General features: G+C 44.4%; 1 protein-coding gene across 1 annotated transcript in view; it reads left to right on the forward strand.

The window, feature by feature from the left end:
- NEK10 (NIMA related kinase 10) overlaps positions 1 to 21511 on the forward strand; it is a 1232468-nt gene that overhangs the window by 65408 nt on the left and 1145549 nt on the right. The window contains exon 4 of the mRNA XM_086942130.1: positions 16243 to 16376. Coding sequence (XP_086798256.1) covers positions 16243 to 16376 — 134 coding nt within the window. The remainder of the gene's footprint in view (positions 1 to 16242; positions 16377 to 21511) is intronic.

A 21511-nucleotide genomic window follows, 5' to 3' on the forward strand; every position in this document is an offset into this window, starting at 1 on the left:
AAGATGCAGTCTTCCGCAAAGAATGGGCACAAATAGCGTGGCACTGCACGCGGGATTGGGGCATCCTAATTATCAAAACCGCGTTACGCTTCTCTGATGCCCTGTTAGTGGAGATTCAAACCACCGAAGCCCACTTCAAAACTACAAAGACACAGGGGTTTTTTTTTTTTTTTTTTGAAGATAGGACTAAGGGGCGCGCTGCCTGGGTTAATACGTTACAAAGTGTGTAAAAAGCAAAACAGTAGTTTATGTAGTGCGTGAAGAGCAGACGGTAAACACCCTTAACCGTCCAAACAAGTCAAAAGACAAAACATAAGTACATAGCAAGGCTCTCGCAACTACATTCATGTATGTCCCAACAGGTACAATGACCAAAGTTTAAAGGAAGCGCAGAAGCAGGTTCTTTGATGTGGGTCCTCTTGTCACAGCAAGATGTTTATTTTCTCCAGACTTGAATTAATACAAACGCCGACACGTGTTTCGTCGTGTGCGGTTGAGTCACACGACTCATCAGGGCTGGTAATACAAAATAATGTATGCCATAGTTAACTAATCATGTTTTGTTATATACTGCATATGGTGACATTTGTGCACCCGACATGCAGTTTTATGGTGTTGAGATGTGGTAAGAAAAACTTGCATGGTGGAGCAAGTGATTGGACTATGGTGCTAATGTGCACGGAGCGAGTGAAATAAAGTTAAAAAGACCCAAGTGTGGTCATGTGTCACTCGTACACAGTGGTCCTATAGTTAAGAGGGTGTTCATAGTGATGGTGAGTGCAATGTGAAATGTCCGAAGCATATACATTTCTTTAACAAAATATCTATATTATATTATACGTGAGGAGGTGTGTGTCTGACAAAGCCTATGTGCGCTTAAGATCCAGAGAGCACAAACATGCAAATCCTATTAATCAAAGGATGATGAATATTACCTTCCACTCCAATATCAATATGTGGATGGAGTAAGTCTGGACCTCTGAAAGCTCAGTCTTGAGCTAAAATACAGTGAAGGAAAAATTTCGGGATAAAGAAAAAAGGGTACTCATAAGGAGGCTTGCAACGAAGGAAATGTTTACAAAGCCGTTTTAAGTTAGGGCAATAGAGGAAAAACCAAAAAGCCAGACATTCTCTTACCAATGGGTATATTAAGAGATTATGCAACAGTAGATGCTGTGTGGTATAATGTTCGGTTGAAGTATGTGGATAATAGTTGTCTTATCCCACTGGTAATTTTCTATGTCGAAATAGCACTATGTCTACAAAAAAGGGAATAAGTAAAAATTGTGTGTCAACATTACACAGTGCCACTAAAATGCTGGAGCAAGTTGGCTAGGTCATGGGGATAAAAAACACACAACGCGTTTTACCCAAACGTTTGTTTCATAATCAATGTGGTCAGCACAATTATGAAAAATTACCTGCTATTATTTCGTAGTCAAACTGAAAGCCGGGAGGGGATTCTTTGTGGCGCCAAAAAGGGGAAGGAGACGGGTGCGTATCCTCACGCAGTGGTTTGCTATAAGTAAATGCATAATATCGAATGAGCAAACGTTTCTAAAGACGAGCGTGTAGCGCATTACATACCCGACGCTTGGTATACAAGACGCGGGTATGCGGAAAGTTAGAGCGGCGGTGGGGAGACATGAACCTTACCCACTGCAGGCAATCCCTCCTCTGTAGTTTCCCGGCGGTCGTCTCTCGTGTACGGACACGTGACCCCGGGAGAGGAGGGATTAAGTAAGAAAAAAGTAAAAATGGACGAAGTACTATCACAAAGGAGATAATGTGGGCGCCATTGTTAAACGGGGAAACTTGTGGCGAAAGGAAGACGTTTTGGTTGAATTCCTGTACAGTAATCCATCCTTGTTTATATTAAGTCGCCACACTTATAAATGACGGGAAAGTAGTGAAAGTAAACTACTGCCTGATGTGTAAATAGATTTTTTATCTAATAATACGGGGGAAGCGAAAGATATTCGCTATTATTAGTACCTCAATGGTTATTATTATTTGTATGGGGAAAGGGTTACAACGCTGTTGAGCATCAGAGAGAACAAACACCCCCTGTCCATCGAGGCAAAAGGTTCAAATTAATGGGTGAGGTAAAAGTAAACTGAGCCAGGTCTGGGTGTGACCAGATTGTTCTGGACTTATAGTACAAGAAGTGAAGCATGCAGAAATTAGAAAGTGAAACAAGAGTGAACGAAATAGTGAGGGACCTCATGTCTACATACATTTGGAGTAATTGAATTACAAAATCGCGAAATCAAAATTTCAGGATGTATGTATAGACAGTAAGGATTGCAAATTGGCAAGCAATGTTTAAATTGTCACCCTTGATAATCAAAAAGCATAAACAATCATCTAAAAACATGAAATATATACAAGGTTTATATTACAAACACATACATGGAAGTAGGATACATTGCTTCCCTAAAAAAGAGGCAATCTAACGTATTGCTATTTGTTCTCCTCATTTTAGGGTTCCTAGTGTTTGCGCAGTTGGTTAGTCTGAGTGCACCAAGGATCCCCCCAGTACATTATTAGTTTCCAAGAAAATATTGGAGCTCAGAATCATAGTTAAGCCCGTGTTCTACGCTACGTAAGCGCATGATCCACGTAGCCTCCCTACGCCTGAGCATCAATTCGCGATTGCCCCCCCTGATGTTGAGGGGAATTTGATCGATCCCAAAAACACGTACTTTGATATCATCCTCGTTAGGTTGACATTCCGCTACATGAAGTGCTACTGGGTATCTGGGGTCCCTCTTTTGTATAGCTCTCATATGTTCAGCTACCCTCTCTTTGAGAGCTCTAATGGTGCTCCCCACATATTTTTTGCCGCAATGGCATTCGATGATGTATACCACAAACTTGCTAAGGCAAGTGATGTTGTGTTTGATATGATATACCATACCATCATGTCCTGCAAAGTTTTTTGTACCGTGTTTGCCCCACATGCACATAGAACAGAATCCGCATCTGTAAAAACCAATTCCGCGTGTAGAAAGCCAGTTCTGAGCTGTGGTATTGGTGGGGACGGTAGGACTTAGTTTGTTTCTCAAGGTAAAACCTTTTTTGTAGGTGATGGATGGTCTCTCTGGAATAAATTCCTTCAGTATGGGGTCCTCCAGTAAGAGTTTCCAATGTCTATTCAGACTCTTTCTAGTGAGCTGATTTAGGGCATTAAATTCTGTAATGAATCTGACGTGTTTGTCAGTGGTTTTCATCTCAGTACGTGTTTTTAGACAATCAGGTCTAGTGATGGCTCTTGTTCTGGACTCTGCTTTTTTAAGGGAGGTTCTAGTGTAACCCCTGTTCTGAAATCTTCTCTTCATGGTTGTAATGCAGTTGTCAAATTCACAGGCTTCACTACAGTTGCGTTTAGCTCTAAGAAACTCGCCATAGGGAATTGACCGTATCTGATGCTCTGGATGAAAACTTGAAGCATGCAAAATGGAATTGCATGCGGTGGGTTTCCTGTAAAGTCTCGAATGTAACTGTTCGTCTCTTACATAGAATTCCAGATCTAAAAATTCAATGTGGGTCTGACTTTGTTGCATAGTGAAACTGATTTCCCAGTTGTTAGTGTTGAGGTATTCAAAGAAGGAGTTTAGGTGTTCTACAGTGCCGGACCAAAGGAGAAAACAGTCATCTATGTATCGACCCCAAAACACTATGGAGTCAGTGTATTGTGTACCTTTATTGCCCCAGATAAGATCAGCCTCCAATGCTCCCATAAAGAGATTTGCAAAGGAGGGTGAAAATTTGGAGCCCATCGCTACTCCTTTCTTCTGTCTGTACCATTTACGGTCAAACATGAAGAAGTTGTTTTCTAAAATGATCTTCATCATTTGAATTAGCATGTTTGTGTGTGCCCATAGTGAAGCCGGTCTGTTGGAGAGAACTTTGGTAATGGCTTCAATCCCTAGGTCTAGGTTAATGCTGGTATAGAGGGACACTACGTCCATCGTGACCAGTAAGGTGTCTTTCTGCCAATCAATGTCAGCCATGATGTTGAGTATGTGCTTTGAATCTTGTATGTATGAGGGAAGGTTTTTCACTAATGGTCCCAAAAAGAGGTCCACGTATTCTGCGAGCCTCTCGGTGGGACCGCCGATCCCTGATACTATAGGTCTGCCAGGTGGGAACGGTTTGTCCTTGTGGATTTTAGGTAGAGTATAGAGCCAAGGGTATGTTGGTTTGTGAATCTTTAGATATAGAAATTCATTATCATCTAATAGACCTGATTGTTTCCAAAGTAACAGTTGTTCATTCACTAGCTTGGTAAGTGGACCAGTAGGGTTGTAGTTGAGGGATTCGTAGCAAGAGCAGTCGCTCAGTTGGCCATGGATCTCGTTGTTGTAATCAACCAAATCCATGACCACTACATTCCCCCCTTTGTCAGCCTCCCTAATGATGATGTTGGAGTTCTTATTGAGAGTGGAAAGAGCTGATCGTTCTCCTCTAGTTAGGTTGTCTTTGTATTTAAATTTTTTGTCTAAGTATTTGGTGTTGGTTCGGTCTAGATCCTCTAGAACTCGTTTGTGAAAGTTGTCAATTGAATTGCAACCCGATAGTGTTGGTATCCATTTGGATTTGCATTTCAGACCACTTGTTATACTGTAATCTGTTTCTATATCTAGTTCTTCTAGTAACTGCTCCATTTCTAATGGACTATCTTCCCTGTCCGTTAAAGAAAGAAGCAGATGTGTTGCTTGTATGTCTTTAATTGTTACAGGTACATCATCAAATACAGTAGGAACAAGAGTAGGTTGTGTTTGCGACTGTTGTGATCCCACAAAATGTTTTTTTAGTTTCAGGTTACGTGTGAACTTGAACAGGTCAATTTTCGTTTGGCATAGATCCCCTGTGGCATAGGGGTTGAAGTTAAGACCTTTGCTGAGTAGGGAAATCATGTCAGGTGTCAATGCTAGTGTTGAGAGGTTGATAACTTGGACAATATCAAGTGGGGTTGTTAGTGTCTCTGTGTCCCTGATCTCAGCTTTCTGCGATACTCCTCGCTTGTTCCCGCGTTTGCCCCTGTGGGGTTTTGGTCTACAGCGGCCTGTAGGGGCTGGGTTCTGTTGCCCTTCCGCACCCGCTCTACTTCTAAAAAAAAGGTGGAATTGTTAGTTTGTGCACTGGCAAGGATTTCATTTTCGATATCACTGAGTCCAGTAGAACTCAGGGAGGTAGTGCTAGAGTGGGCGGAGTTGGAAGTGGTTGGTTTCCCAGGCTGCGAGCTACTCCTAGGTTTGGGGATCAATGAGTCGTATTTACGGTCGAAAGTGTAGACTCTCCCATTTTTATAATCTGCCTCGTCCCTCTTGATTTGGCGTGCCTTTCTATTCTTTATTTCTGTCTGATGCTTGAGCAGAATTTCATCAAGTAAAGTGTAATTTTTTACGGTGGCCTCGGGTTTATTGAGATCTTTAATCTCTTGTTCAATAATTGAGATTTCCGTTTGTAATTTAGCAGTCTTACGATCAGCACTCTCAATAAGAATGTCCATGAGTGTGATAGAGTTTTGATTTAATGAATCTTCCCATTTCACCATGAGATCCCGGTCGAGATCAAAAAGAGCGTTAGTGTTATCTCCGAAAGCTCTGTGGTTTGCATTCTTTTCTTGTTGCTTAAGGCCAGCAATCTTTGGTCCACACCTTTGAATAAACAGGGCTGAACTATGAACATTTGTTATGCTCAGCTTTCCTTTGGATTGGCGGAGAGGCTTCCTACCACTGAGATTGCCTCTGCTTGAATGTTTAGGCATATCAGCAACTCCAGGCATGCAGCGACCATTCCACTGAAATTATACAATCAAATCAAAGTCTAATTTGTGCTATCACAGAACTTACATCACCAGAAGAACTGTGATAAGCAGCACTGAGAAAGGCACTTGTTATATATGAAATAGTTAGTTGAAGACTTTGGGCATTATACCACTGTTCCCACCACACCTAAGCTCATCTATTCACAGTCAAATGTGACACATCTGTTAGTGTGAGCTTGTTGCTTGCCTCCACAGGCTGAATGAGGGAGCCCGAAAGCAAGAGCAATGTGGTGCGTTTATTACTCAACTGCTGCCTCTCAAACGTCTACCTCCTCCATCTCTCAATCCCTCCTTCCTTCCATATGTTCTTCCTGTTTTCATCCTTCGTTTACTCTCTCCACCTCATTCCACCTATCCCATGCTTCTACTGGTTCTGTCATCTGTCATACCTTGTTGTTTTCTACCTTCTTTTCGTTTTTTTATCACAATTTTCTTTTCTTTTTCCTATACTCTTTTACCCCGTTTATGTTGTGCCTCCAGTTCTTCCCTGTCCTACCTTATTCTACCATGGCTCAGTGGTAATTTAAGCCAACCATAAGATGGCTCAGTGCTTTACATTAACTACCGACCAATGCCAGTTCCGAATTCCATCTTTCCAAGGTTGGATAAATGAGTACCAGTAAATTTGGACTTTTGGGATGCATTTTATTTCTGATGGATATTTCTAACCGCAGATCCCTCACATTGTGAATATTCCCAAGGTGTCAGACTGAATACAGAAACTTAAAAGCAGGACTCGCCACTTGGTGGCATCATATGTCTCAACGCCAATGTTGTGCCTCTGCGGAAGTGACTAATGGGGCCGCATATAAGCACCACCCATGTGTGCTGACGTCAGTTTCTTTCTTTCCGTACCTTCAGCTACTGTTTGGTCCTTTTAGACAATATCAACAAGAGAGGTAGGGTGTAGACACTCCTGTACCCCGATAATATATACTGTAAACAACGAAGGAGTGACTAAAGTGTAAAAGAAAAGTGACAAACGTGATAGGTTCAAAGGTTTATGAAATAATGCTACACTGTGTGCTGCACGCGTGATCAATGCTCACACGCGTGCAGTATGTACAGCGGGGCAGTCTCAATGTCCCTAAGAGGGCCCGGGCGACTGTCTTCAACTGGAAGAAAGTCAGGGCGCTTGCTGGTCACCCTGTAGTGGGTGGAGGGAAAGAACCTTAATTCTTAGAAGGACTACTGGCACATGCCATTTCACAAACTAGCGACTGGGAAAAGTTGGGGGAACTTAAACGTAGTAGAATCAGGGCCATCCTACATAGAACAATGATAAAAGAGTATCTAAATAATAACGCGGCCCCTGAAGGTTTATTGGTTACAAATGCCCCCAGAATATTTCTTGAAGATGCAGTCTTCCGCAAAGAATGGGCACAAATAGCGTGGCACTGCACGCGGGATTGGGGCATCCTAATTATCAAAACCGCGTTACGCTTCTCTGATGCCCTGTTAGTGGAGATTCAAACCACCGAAGCCCACTTCAAAACTACAATCACTGGATATAAAAAGAGGTTAGACGAACTCAATAAAGAGCAAAATGAGTTCAAGCAAAATCTGGCCCAATCCAAATCACAAAAGCTACAAAAAGACCTGAAGAAGTGGTCCTATGCCAAAGTCTATCCCTACTCCACCCCTGAATTCAATCCTTCCTCAAATACAGGCTACAATTCCGATAGTTCGGTGGACTCGAATACCAGTGGCTCAAGTTCTGAGAACACTGGGAAAAGACCAAGAGGGAGAGGGAGAGGTCGAGGTCGCGGGCGTGGGCAGCAGCAACAACCCACAGGTGACTACCACCCGCCCAACTGGAGAGCGCCTTTTCCCCAACAAGCAATGGGCCCCTATCATCCCAGCCTTTTCCAGGCACCTTTCCCCCCAACGATGGGTTGGAACCCTCACTTCATGCCCTATCCACATTTCAACCCCCAAAGTTACCCGCATCCTTTTCAGGACAGAGGCAGGCGGGGCAACCGAGGGAGACATAAAGGTTCCAACCACATACACTGGGACACTCAAATAGGGACAGAGGATCCCAACAACCCAACACCAACAGACCAGAGACCTGGCCCCAGCAATGCGAAACCCTAGTGGTGAATTTGTCGTCTCACAATCTCTCACAATCTGAAACACTAGTTTTGGAGAAAGGATTAGGTTTCATTCCCACCCCTAAACTTGATCGCTTCAAACTTCATTGCGAGCTGAGTCAGTTCTTTAGGAAGCTGCGCTTAAAGAACTTTTTTGAATCATCAGAAAGAGAACAAGTGGAAGGCATTGAAAGTGACACTGATTTTAAACTGAAATCATCATTTGTACCACCCACACACACAGTCGCACCAGAGATTCTAGCCTTTGAACAAGCTGTGTTCAAAGAAATAGAACAAATGCAGGAACCGACCCCCTTTAAGAACCTGACCACTGATGAATTTAAGGCCATACAATCCCTTAAAAGAACAAGGAGATCGTCATCAAACATGCGGACAAGGGGGGCGGGATTGTGATTCTCAACAAAAGCGACTACGACACAGAGTGCCGAAGACTCTTAAGCAATGGTAACAACTACATTCCTTTAGAGGAGGACCCTACAAACGATTTAAAAAATAAAATCTGTGATCTAGTATCAACAGCAGAAAGGGATGGCTGGATCTCGAAGAAAGAGGCTGATTTTCTGACGATGTCTGAGGGACGGGTCCCTTACTTTTATGTGTTACCAAAAACACATAAAAATGTGCAACCCCCCCCAGGACGACCGATTGTTTCGGGTCTAGGATCTCTCCTGGAACCTCTCTCACAGTATTGGGATTTTTTTCTTGAAACCGATTGTACAATCCACAATCACTTACCTCAAGGACACCAAGAGTTTTCTATTTCTGCTCAACACAATCTCTCTACCAAATGCTCCCTGTTTCCTTGTCTCGATGGATATCGAGAGTTTGTATACCTGCATTCCGCAGGATGAGACCATTAAAGTGGTCAAGGAAGCGCTGGACCAAGCAGTCTGGAATTTCAACACCACCCGGGATTTCGTAGTCGACTGTGCCACTCTTGCCCTTAAACGTAACTTCTTTGAATACGAAGGCCAACTTTACCTTCAAGCTACGGGAACATCGATGGGCAGCACTTTTGCCCCATCGGTAGCGGGTCTTTACGTATACGACTTCGAGTCTAAACACATCCTGAATCCCGCGAACCCATACGGTAACAACATCGCTGTATGGCGTCGTTATATAGATGATGTGTTCATGATCTGGCAAGGAAACAAATCCACTTTACTCGAGTTCTATACCTGGATCAATACGTGTGATGATCACCTGAGGTTCACTCATGAACACTCTTGTGATGAGCTAACGTTTCTAGACGTCACCATCAAGAGGGAAGGCAACCGACTGGAGACAAAAACGTTTACCAAGCCGACAGCAAAAAACAACTTGTTGCACTTTACCAGTTACCACCCCAGGGCCCTACGGGAAAACCTCCCGTATGGGCAATACCTAAGAATACGACGTAACTGTAGTACCCTGTCTACATACAAGCAACAGGCAAGTGTGTTGACTGATAAATTGGAGAAAAGGGGATACCCATCGAGGATCCTGAACACCAGCCAAAAGAGAGCACGGAACCAACAGAGGGAGGCTCTTTTGGAAGACAACCCCCCTCCAGAGGTGAATGAGATTCCCCTCACATGCGTCACCACTTTCAATCCATTATCTAACGCAGTGAGCAGATGTATATCTAGAAACTGGAGAATCATCACTAGTAATAAGGCACACTGGCGAAAACCACTCTTTTCCTATAAAAGGTCCACCAGCTTAAAAGATTATCTGGTCCACACAAGACCAAGAAACAATAACAATAACAACCAACTACCGAGCGTTCTTAACTCTTGGGGGCTACCACCAGTAACAGGCCACCATCCCTGCGGTAACTGCAGTATCTGCCATCTGACTTCACACACCAAATTCCTGGACTTGACGGATGGCACACGCTGGGTACAACGCAGCCACACCAATTGCAACACAGCAAATGTGGTTTATCTGATCACCTGTAGATGCAAGTTACAATACATTGGGATGACATCCAGACGTGTCAAAACAAGAATATGTGAGCATCGTAGTAACATTCGTTGCAAAAAAGCAACAACGAAACTCACTACACATTTTCTACAGATCAACCATACACCCAATGATCTCAAATGGACTATCCTAGAACACCTGGAGGGCAGTTCAGAGTCCCTACTATTCGAGAAGGAACAGCGTTGGGTGTATCGCCTAGGCACCAACACGAAAGGCCTCAACGATGACATACCATGGGGTACTGTATTACGCTGATGGGCAGAAACATGAGTCCTATAATAAACTGAATTTTTTATAGATACCAGGTTAAGCTCGTTTGCCCCTAGTTCAGGGACCTAGTCCACACCATGTAGAAAAGACACCTTTAGAATTCCATCCACTTATACTACTACTTTGGTTGGGAACCATCGTACTTCTCCGAATGGCCACTAATATCCTTATTTCTCTACCCAAGTGTGGGACTCGTGCACCAAATATCCTCTATTTTTCACCCCACACTGTCTAGCTGATAAAAAATAAACAAAAAATGGTGCAATGAGGCGATGGACCCAAACTCACAATTGTGGGCGTGTTACTGTGAGTATTTTTCCTGACCAGACATACTATTCTTGGATCAGACAATTGTTGTGACTTATTTTTGCAATTACGATCTAATTCAATTTGGGATTCGGGTTGAGACACTACTGGGACTCGAACCCCCGACCTCAGAACTACGAGCTCCGTAATGCTGGCTTAATCCTCCCCCACGTGGTAGCTTTAAACCAATTACATCATCTTCCATTCTCACAGATGCCTATCCCTTTAAGACGCGGTGCACGCGCTGAATTTTCCCCAACGTCATGCACCCACGAGGGCGGGTGCATCCAATCAGACACTGCAGGCATTTAAACCAACCGGGTGCTCTTTCTTTTGATATTCCCGGGAGACAGTTGCAGTCCGTGTAGGTACACGGAGGGGAGCCGCTGGCGTGGAAGTAAGCAAAACTCGATCCCAAGCATTATGGCGAGCTCTTCATCCGAGGCGAACTTTCACAACGCGGTACTATTTTCTAATGACCCGTCACCCTTCTGATTGTTAATTTTCATTTCTGGTATAAAAACGCCGCGTGAAGTCACCCCACGCTGTCGTTTCCGAAGGGGCGCAATCTGTTCCTTCAGGAAGTGAGTTATTTCTAAAACTTTCTCAATACCTATTACTGCTCACAAATCCCCCCTTCTGATATTTACTTCCCACGCTTTGAGAGGGATCTTTCCTCTATTCATGTGTGTGTCTGTGGATTATCAAACACTTGCGGATATGCTTGCTTACAAATCCCTTCTTGGTATTCATTGCTCACGCTGTGAGAGGGGGTTGTTCCTCTACGTGTGTGTTTGTGTTTATACATTTAGGGATATACTTGCTCATACCCTTTTATCACTGTGGTCTTTTAACTTCACCACTTCATAACCAAGTGGTTCATTGCTCGACCCTAATGACCATCGAGCATTCTCCGGACACGGACTCATTCACCGGGCTGGTCCTGATAGCTAATTTAGGTGCACCTTTTTAAGGAATCTAAGGCAGCACCCCGATTTGGGTGTCACACAAATTATGCATGATGCTTAGACCTGAACATATGTGAAACCAATGTTGATTACAACCTTTTACAGAAGGAATTAACCCTTCTCTTTCATGTTTATGTGTTTGTGGTCCTGTTATTGTCCCTTCTTTTCCACAGGTTCCCTTTTTTAACACACCCCTACCAGAGTGAGTAGTGTGGTGTTGATGGAATTTTTTCCGTCTATGGACACTGTATATAATTTTTTTCACACTTAGAGCCTCACGGGAGGGTGCGCCTTAGCGCGCGCACACCACCAGAGGACTTTTGGTTTAGGTCCTGAAGAAAGCTGAGCTACATGCAACTTAAACAGCTGAAACATGTCGACCAAATTTTACTTCTGATTCAGGATTCCGGTTCCTTAATTAAGAACCTGGGGAGTCCGCTCACCTTGTTTTTAACCAATGCGGGCTGGCCATTATTAAAACATTTTCTAAAGGCACAACCTTTGCATTTTTTAATCGTTAAATACACATTTGCACTATCACATTTAGTCACTTCCTAATTTGGGCACTGTTGCACCCACCACATCCTGCTCCACTGTAATCAGGCGTCGTAGCACGCTGGGGAGGCATTCAGTCACCCCAGCGGGGACCCGATGATGAAGCATGTCACCAACTAGTGGTGAGTGAGGGTCCTTCTAAGAATTAAGGTTCTTTCCCTCCACCCACTACAGGGTGACCAGGAAGCGCCCTGACTTTCTTCCAGTTGAAGACAGTCGCCCGGGCCCTCTTAGGGACATTGAGACTGCCCCGCTGTACACACTGCACGCGTGTGAGCATTGATCACGCGTGCAGCACACAGTGTAGCATTATTTCATAAACCTTTGAACCTATCACGTTTGGCACTTTTCTTTTACACTTTAGTCACTCCTTCGTTGTTTACAGTGGTCCTTTTAGACCCCTTTTTCTAAATTGGTCAGTGAGCAAGGTAAAATGGCATTCCCCAAAACAACAGAGTTCAAGCCGGGTAGGGACTGTTGCAAACAGATGTCTGTGATGGACCCTCACAAAGTATAATGAAATTAAATAAAAATAAGATTTCTAAAACGCAACAATTAGCTGGAAGCATCTCAGCGCTAAGTCAGACTAAGAAACCGAATGTGTTATGGGAAGATGATGGGAAGCTATTTAGTAAAACGCCAGGTTTTTAGATCCTTCCTGAATTCTAGTAGATTTGCTTTGTTTTTATGTTCTGTTGGAAGCGAGTTCCACAGCCTCGTGATACAGGTTACGAACCCCCTCCTTCCCCAGTTACTTTTTTTTAATCTAGGGACTACAAGATTTCCAATAGTGGATAAGCGCAGTGAATGTGCTTGAGTGTAACGTTGGGAAAGTTGTATCAGATGATCTGGCCAAGGCCTTGTTGCACCTTAAGGCACATCCAGCTATCAATATGGAGCATGCAACCGTGAAACTGAACTGTCGTTTCTTCAAGATTATCTATTATTGACACAATGATCTGTGTATCATCAGCATATGAGACCAGCACAAAACCATAGGATTTGATCAACGCTGCAAGTGGGGTGACATATAGATTGAATAAGGTAGGGCACAGGCATGAGTCCTGAGGCACCCTGCAAGGCAGTGAGAAGGCTGGTGATGTATAGTCCCCAAGCGAAACAGTTTGAATTTGATCGGTTAAGAAGTAAGGGATAAACTTGAGCACATTGTCTTTAATGCCGATCGATTTGAGTCAGTCAATTAAGACAGTATGATTAACTGTGTCAAACGCGGCCGAAAGATCTAATAAGGTGAGGGCTGAATTTCCCCCACAATCTATTGTCTGTCTGTCTGATTTCGTCTGTTGCTGTGATCAGTGCTAGCTCGGTGCTGTGCTGACTGGGGAATTTGGATTGGGTTGGATCAAGGCTCTTGTTTTAATCTATAAAAGTCGTAATTTCCTGATTAAAGGCCAATTTGGCCAGAAATGATAACCGAGTAATGGGCCTATAGTTATTAGGGTCGCCAGCATTGAGATTGGGTTTTTTAAGCAGAGGAAGAATCGACTCTTTGGTCGACCTTTGGTGCCTGGGATCGTAGCATGATACCAGAATCTGCGATGACTGCCCTCAGATGAGTCTGTAGGTCTTACAAGACCGTAGATGTTAAATGCCACCAAACAACAGAAGACTCCATACCATGACCGGATGAAGTTTAAAGAAAGATGACGTACCCTTTTCTCGTTCCTGAAGACATTCCCACAGCAGATCATTGTCGCAGTTGAAATCTTTGGGTAAGTTCAAAAGAAACATAAGAAATTAAATTGGGAATCCGCCCCTTCCTGCCACTCTCGAACTGCAGAGAAGGCGCAAGGGCGTCAATGTGCCTGCTGATCCCCAGTGGAGCCAATTCAAAGTCTAGTCCCGATGCACCCAGACTTTCTAGATCCATCTGCAACATCGCAATAAGTGGAGGACATTAGTTCCGTTGCAACTCGATATGCCGGTTCCCTTTGCATTGATGCCAGTGCCCAAGCCAGAGGAGGATTTACAGACCAGAGTGCTTCCTGACTCTGAGCAGAATCCACCAGGACCTCAACCAAGACTGCACTTGCTTCTGACCAGAGCACAGCCAGTAGACAATCTCTCTGATTCTGATACGTCGCTCTTACCACGAGGTAGGGTCCAGACACACACCAAATACTCATTGTACACACACACACCAAATACTCATTGTACACAACCGCCAAATACTCATTGTACACACACACACAGAGACGCCAAATACTCATTGTACACACACACACGCCAAATACTCATTGTACACACGCACATCTTACACACACCAAATACTCACAGTACACACACACACCAAATACTCATTGTACACACACACGCCAAATACTCATTGTACACACACGCACAGACGCCAAATACTCATTGTACACACACACACGCCAAATACTCATTGTACACACGCACATCTTACACACACCAAATACTCACAGTACACACACACACAACAATTCTCATTGTACACACACACACAGACGCCAAGTACTCATTGTACACACACACACCAAATACTCATTGTACACACACACACAGACGCCAAATACTCATTGTACACACACATACACAGATGCCAAATGCTCATTGTACACACACACGCACATATCTCACACAACAAATACTCACTGTACACACACACATCTTACACACAACAATACTCACTGTACACACACTACATACTCACTGAATACACATAAGCACTAGACAGGACAGGGAATGGCAACGCAATGTTCTGGTTCTTCACATAACACCTGAACATTACATGAGAGGGGCCAGTGGACCACGCTCTGACCGGGCCAGAGAAATAATTGCTGTACACACTATAAAAAAAAAACAAATTATGCTGCCACCATTGCTTTACGCGATGCCCCCTGGACAGAAACACTAGTCCGCCGCTTTCCACAAGGGCACGGTTGTTGCTGCCCTCTAGGTCACGGGGCAGGTCTTGGACCACATATGGTTAGAGACAGGCCTAGCCTTTTGTGCTCAAACTAGATTAGCATGACGCTGGAGCAAAGAAGAAAAGTCAAGATGTCAGATTCACATGCAGTAGGGCCCTCAGTGCAGGGGTACACACCCATTCACCATGCATGGGACACTTCCATTCCAAAAGAGTTTTTGATCTGTACTGTAAAGGATACACATCGCGGGTCAACGACTACTGCACCAATGACTTCAAATACTTTGAAAAGACTGTGAGACCTCTTTGGAAGACGGGGTATCTAACCAGTCTGACCCTTCAGAATTCACAAAGGTTTGCCATGTGAAGGCCCCAGTGAAGGCGGTGCCCAAGCTTACCATTGGTAATCTTATGGCATAGTTTACATGGACCACAATACTGAGAGGTTCAGATGCAACTCTCACACCTACCTTTCCAGGGCGAAGGAGGAAGATATATGATTCACAAAAAATTCACTGGGCCCTGGCAAAGAGTATTGAATGGGAGGAAAGAGGGTTAGGCTGGCCTTTAGAGGATATATGTGGCTTGTAAGTGAAACAATTGGGTGTCTACCTGATGGTGGGATCTGATGCACTTAAGGAGATTCAGATGGCTTTTAAGCACTGGAACATTTTTTCTAGTCAGGGCTTGGGTTTGTTGATTCCGTAACTTGATAAACGGCAACATTTTCTGCCAAGGCCGAATATATGTGCGTGTATCTTTTAATGATTTCTCCAGATGTACTGACTAAGCTTCTTGAGGAGCCATTACATTGGGAAGACCACTTTGGTAAGGAAATGGATTACACAACAAAGAGGTTTTGGAAGTCCTTACAGACCGCTTATTCATATTTCTATATGTGATGTGTCACATTGATGCATCCGGCACAACGCAGAGAACTGGCTGGTTGCTTTGACCCTGCACAAAAGGTGCTGCGCTACAGCTTGTCCAGTGATATGTCTGGCCCTTCTCCAAGAACCAAACCCCACCTAATATGTGTGTTCTCTTTCTCTTGCATTTAGATTTCTAATTGGAATGGAACTAAAATAGCAAGAAAGTATTTTGGGGATGGATGAGCATACATTGCATGTTTATTTAAATTGTGGAAAGCTTTTTGGTGTGCATGAAGAATAGTAATGTGATCAGATTTCCATGTTCTCCCTTGGCCCTTGATACTTGGTCCATCATGGGTGGCCATGGTAAAATCGTGTTTCTGACCATGCATGCATTTATTGTCACTGTAAACATGTAAGACTTCCTCTCCTCTCACACATGCAGCTGCCAGCTATTAACTTGGAGAGCACCTCGGGAAGTCAGTCCAAGCCTGAGAAGCACCCAGGCACAACAAACGGGAGGAGAAACCGAAGCTTGCGGCCAGAGTCCACTGAAGCCATTGAACTGGAAACCTTTAGGTAAGGAACAACAAACACTCTCCTTGCCAATAACACTCTGTGCCCCATTAATCACCCCTTGTAGTCTACAGCATAAGCAACTAATATATTCACATGAATTCCTGTTGATCAAGTGAGGTCCTGAGAAAGACTTGAGAAAAACAATAATTAAATACACACCGATGACTCTTCTTTTGTGGAGAACACTTCTGATTTCCATGTGGTTTACGTTTCACCTTTACTAGCCCAAACATGTTACAACCTCAGCTCAGCAGAATAGAACGCTTGTGACCTGCTGGTATGTGGGCATGTTGTCTCCGCTGCACCCGTACAGCTTGTCTGGGTTCTTTGGTCATAACTCTCTGTGCCAATGGTCTATGCCTTCTATTCATAAGGTTCAGTGTGCTACTATGAGTGTGTTTCTTTCCTCTATAACTCTGTTTGCAAGGGTATCCTTTGACTACGTAAATAATGTTTTATCTTCATTTTTTTCTTCCACTGGCAGCTTGACACACATCAAGCTGTTCCTTACATAGTATGTTCTTCCACTGATTTGCATCATTACATTGTAAACGGAAAGCACCTTTATTAGCTAGTCCCATGGGTAACAATCTCTGTGAAAATCAAAAGTTTTGATGGTGCATGCACACAACAATCACATTGACATAGATCATACATTCAAGCACATATGTATACAGAGTCTGGATTGTAATAACCATATACGTTAAATGACTCTTCTTGAATGTACTAAACGCACTTTGTCAAACTTAATGTATTTTTAAACTAATGTATATACCAAATGTTTTTACTTGTTTTTATGAAATTGTATTCTTTTGTGATTTTAAATGATTAAAATCGAATAAAGCTTATTTTGAATTTGAATTTGTATACAGAGTAGGCACATTCACACCTCCTGGCACCAATGCGCACAGGCCCCAGTCACTAGTGATCTTTGATGGCTTGAGACATTAGTAAACCTCAATGGCTTAAGGCATTATTAACATGCCTCAATGGTCACATTTGTCAGTGAGCTTCAATGGCCGCAGGCAGTAAAGAAGAACAGGCCCAAGGTGTAATAAACCTGAATGGACTCAGGAAGTAATGCTCAGTGGACCCTGTCAACTCTTGTTATCATCACCCATGGCCATGTTTGGCTGGATGAGTGAGTAAATGGATTGATGAATGGGTGGCTAAATGAGTGATCGAGGAATGGGTGAACAGATTATTGAAGATGGATACATGAGTGACTACAGTGATGGATGGATGAATGGATAGATAAGTACGTGGAACAATGCCTTCCTCCATGAGTTGTTATCTCTTAGTGCATGTTCATATTTGCACCATCACTCATTAATTCTAAATACACGTTCCGGGATGGCTGGAGGTGTCATGTCTGGCATCCGGCCACTCATTAGCTGTGATCAAGTCAGACATACTTAACGTGAACACATGGCATGCCTGCGCTGCTGGTCTCCCAGTGGGCTTTCTCCTAGTATTTGTTGCCCCACACTTTTGAGGTCTGCAGCTGGGCGCCACATTACTCTTATTTTCCTCTCTCCTACTTCTCACCTCCGAGTACTTGGACAACTGGTTATGGTGTGTGCCCATAAAAAGCAGGTAGTGGCCAAAGGCATGGAAGTGGAATAGACACAGAAATTGAATTGGTTGAATACGTAGTGACAACTGACAATATTGATTGAAGGGTAAACATAGACACAGACTCTCCTTTGAGCTAAGGCATTATATTAATTGACAAAGAACTACAGCAAGAGATCCAACGGTTTTAAACATAAAATGATTGGGTGTGTGATTCTCAACACAGACCATGGAAGTGCATGAACTGAGTATAGAGGTATACTGGCACATGCTCCTGTCTAATGAATGGATGTAGGAAGAACAAGAGTCAGTCAAGGCCATTGAAACCCATCTGTGCCACAGTAAATATGGCAGTCACATTGGGAGGCAGGAGTTTGCCCAACATGGCACTTGTATTACTAATGATGTTCTGATGTGTCCTCCATGGCACAGAGAAAGGATATATTTCCATCTCACTCAGACTATTCCAGTGCGCGTGGGCCAAGGGGACGTCTCTCCCAGGTTACAACTGGACCCCCAGAGGACAATGGAACGCAAGAGTTAGTGATGTGCAGCACTTCAGGTGGCAGTACAGGAAGGATGGCCATCAGCACTGGAGAGTGATAGCAATGCTGCTCCATTCACCCTCTGTGTGCTGGGGTTGTGGTGGTGTTTTGCACATTACCACTCTTGACTTGCACAGCAGCACTACAAGAACTGACGTGAATGGGGCCTTGATGGTCTTGGGTGATGGATGCCTTTATGGTGCAGTGCTAGTGCCATTGGGCAGACTTGTGCAGCTGCTCTTCCAGTGAATATCTAGGTGAGAAGGAAAATAATCCAGGTGTCATGACTGACCACCACAAAGAGGCAATGACTGATAAATGTGGGTTGCTCAATATGTGAGTGAGACAGCAGTCAGTGGACGTGGAACTGACCTTTTGCACCTCACACGGGGACAATGGTAATACCTTGCATAAATCGAACAAGCACCATTAAGTCAACCCTAAAAATTGAACCCATTCTGTATTTCATGTGTCAGGTCCAGCACCATCCTTTGCCCTACTGGTCAATTACTGTCCAATACCTTTACAAACTAGGCTTTTGCCGCTCTTCATTTGTGTATTTGTGGCTAGAGTAGATAATCCGTTTATTCCAACTGCATCTTCATCTGTGGCCTACAACTGTGGAAGGGGAAATGAACAGGCTTTGGAAAGTGTGTTGCTGATATCTATCATGTATAGGATATCACCTACAGCACTGTCTTATGGGTATCAGGGGAGAAGGTGATTGGTGGGGGCAGGCCCCTCAAGTACTATTCCCCCTCCTCCCTGGGTCTGACATATTGCAGGAATTTCAAAGTAGGTGGAGGTCTGTCATACACAATTCCACTATCCTCTACAAGTTTGTCGAGCCCCAGGTGAGGTGGCAGATCAGTGACTACCCTTCCTTTGCTTCCCTTGGACCTGTCGCAGTTGCATACAAGATCAGGAAGAGGTCCCTCTCCTGCATGGTGTCACCACGGTGGAAGCAAGCTTTGTTTTGCATAGCATGAGTCGATATCGGATTTCAAATTCGGCATTCAGGTTCATGGTAACCATACACAACATACAAAAATATAGTTGGGCAGTTAACAACACTAAGGTTGTTTTCCGCTGAGGGATTTCAAGTGACCTTATAACGGAGGAAATCAAAGCTTGAGTAGTCTGTATCTTGCATGCCCTGTATGTGCCTCTCCCAATGGCACCCTCATATGCTGATACTGTGAATCAGATCTAAAGGGAGAGCGAGGTCATAGAGTGATAGAAATGATGGCCTCAATTGAGCTTGGCTACATACTTCAGACCATATTTTCCCCTTGCAGATGTTAAAAAAAATCATATAAATAGTATCCGTCCACCCCCACCTTCCTGTGGTCATACCTACATAAGGGTGGTGTTCTCTGTTCTTTGTCAGAGAGGAGGCTGCCTGCTGGTAGATGTTCTTTCATAGAATATCATGGGGGAGATCGGCTGACACGTATCCCTGCGGAACCACTGAAGCAAGTTTTTCTGGAGACCCCGGCGAGGCACGGGGAATGGCATGTCAGTAGGGGGCGTCACAGGACTCCGTAGTGATGTCAACCATCGAATGTGATGTCGATGGAGTCCATATATAGTCCCCCCTGATACGCTGATGTCAGTTTCTTCATTACCGCTCTTTCAACACGGATCCGATAAGCAGTTCCTCAGCCGTTTTTAGGCCTACCTTGATGGTTTTGTCGAACGGAACAGTGTGCTTTTAAACAATCTCTCATGTCCTTGGGGTTTAAGCCTTGTGGGTCCTGTGGTAGACAAATGTCTGCCATGGACCCTCACTCTATTTGTATGTGGTGCCTCAGGGAGCACCATGACTCAGAGGAGTGCGACTCCTGTCGCCAACTTCGCCTGAAGGCGCTGAGGGAATGTTGACTGAGGTTCCTAGTGTTGCGGATGTCGCAGTCTTCCAAAGCTTCCCATCCATCTCGGTCCCCTTCACGCTCCATGGACCGCCCGCAGGCCTGTTCCAGGAACCGTTCCTGTGGACATCAGTCTCTACTGACCTCCAGAGGTAAGTCACGATTCAGGTTGTTGAAGTTTTCGTACCCCCCCTCCCCCGACTTCACCACACAAAGCCTCCTCCCGATCTTCGGTTGAATATTTGGTGCACAAGTCTACCTCACGCCTCCCTACCTTACCTGGAGCCGGAGCGACCCTGAAAAGATGCGAGAATATTTTAATTCTCTTCATACTATCTTTGGGTCTTCACCTTCCCCTGGAGTGCCCTTGGGCCCCAAGGAGGTGCGAGGAGCAGTGACTGTGTCCACGCCAGCAGGTTCACCCTCGGCCTCAGTTCGGCCTTCGGATTACAAATCAATTTTGATGCCGGTGGACAGCCCTTCGGGGCTATCACCTTCAACACCTGGGTCCATCGTCGGATGCGGCACCAGTTGAGCTGCCTGTCTCAGACACCTTTCCTCAGCTCTATCTGGAGCCCCTCCTGTTTTTCCTTCTGAGAAACACAATTTTGGAGGTGAGGAATTGGGGTTCCCCACCCCATCTCTGACACTGTCCAACCTCCTCCTGATGACTACTGGCTGACTGAGATGGGTGAAGCTAATGGCTTGGAGTTTTTCCCAGCCTCTGACCTCCTTTCCCCTATTGGCCTCGCTACAGAGGCGAGTTCATCTCTGGAGGAAATGCTCAGATGAGTTTCTGGGGTTTTGGATTTGCCACTTCCTTCTGTGGAAATTATGTCTGATCCCTTACCTGGCGTCCTACATCAGGCCCAAACAGAGGTAGAGCCGGTGCTTCCTTATAGTGAAGCTTTATTTGACATTTTGTTGGGGGCTTGGGCTACACCCGATATGTGGTCCCCTGTGGATTGCACTATTTCTTACAGGCACCATCCGGACCCTGGTGATCTGCCTTGGCTTCTCTGTCAATTGACACATTACAGTTTTATGGGACAGTCTGGGTGGTGCAGCCTCTTAATTCTCTTTACTCTGTACGTCTGGCTTCCTAGCGGACTTATTCTCCTATCTCCCCATGGGCTTGGTTAGT

This window comes from Lissotriton vulgaris, chromosome 10, assembly GCF_964263255.1.
Source record: "Lissotriton vulgaris chromosome 10, aLisVul1.2, whole genome shotgun sequence".
Taxonomy (NCBI): Eukaryota; Metazoa; Chordata; class Amphibia; order Caudata; family Salamandridae; genus Lissotriton; species Lissotriton vulgaris.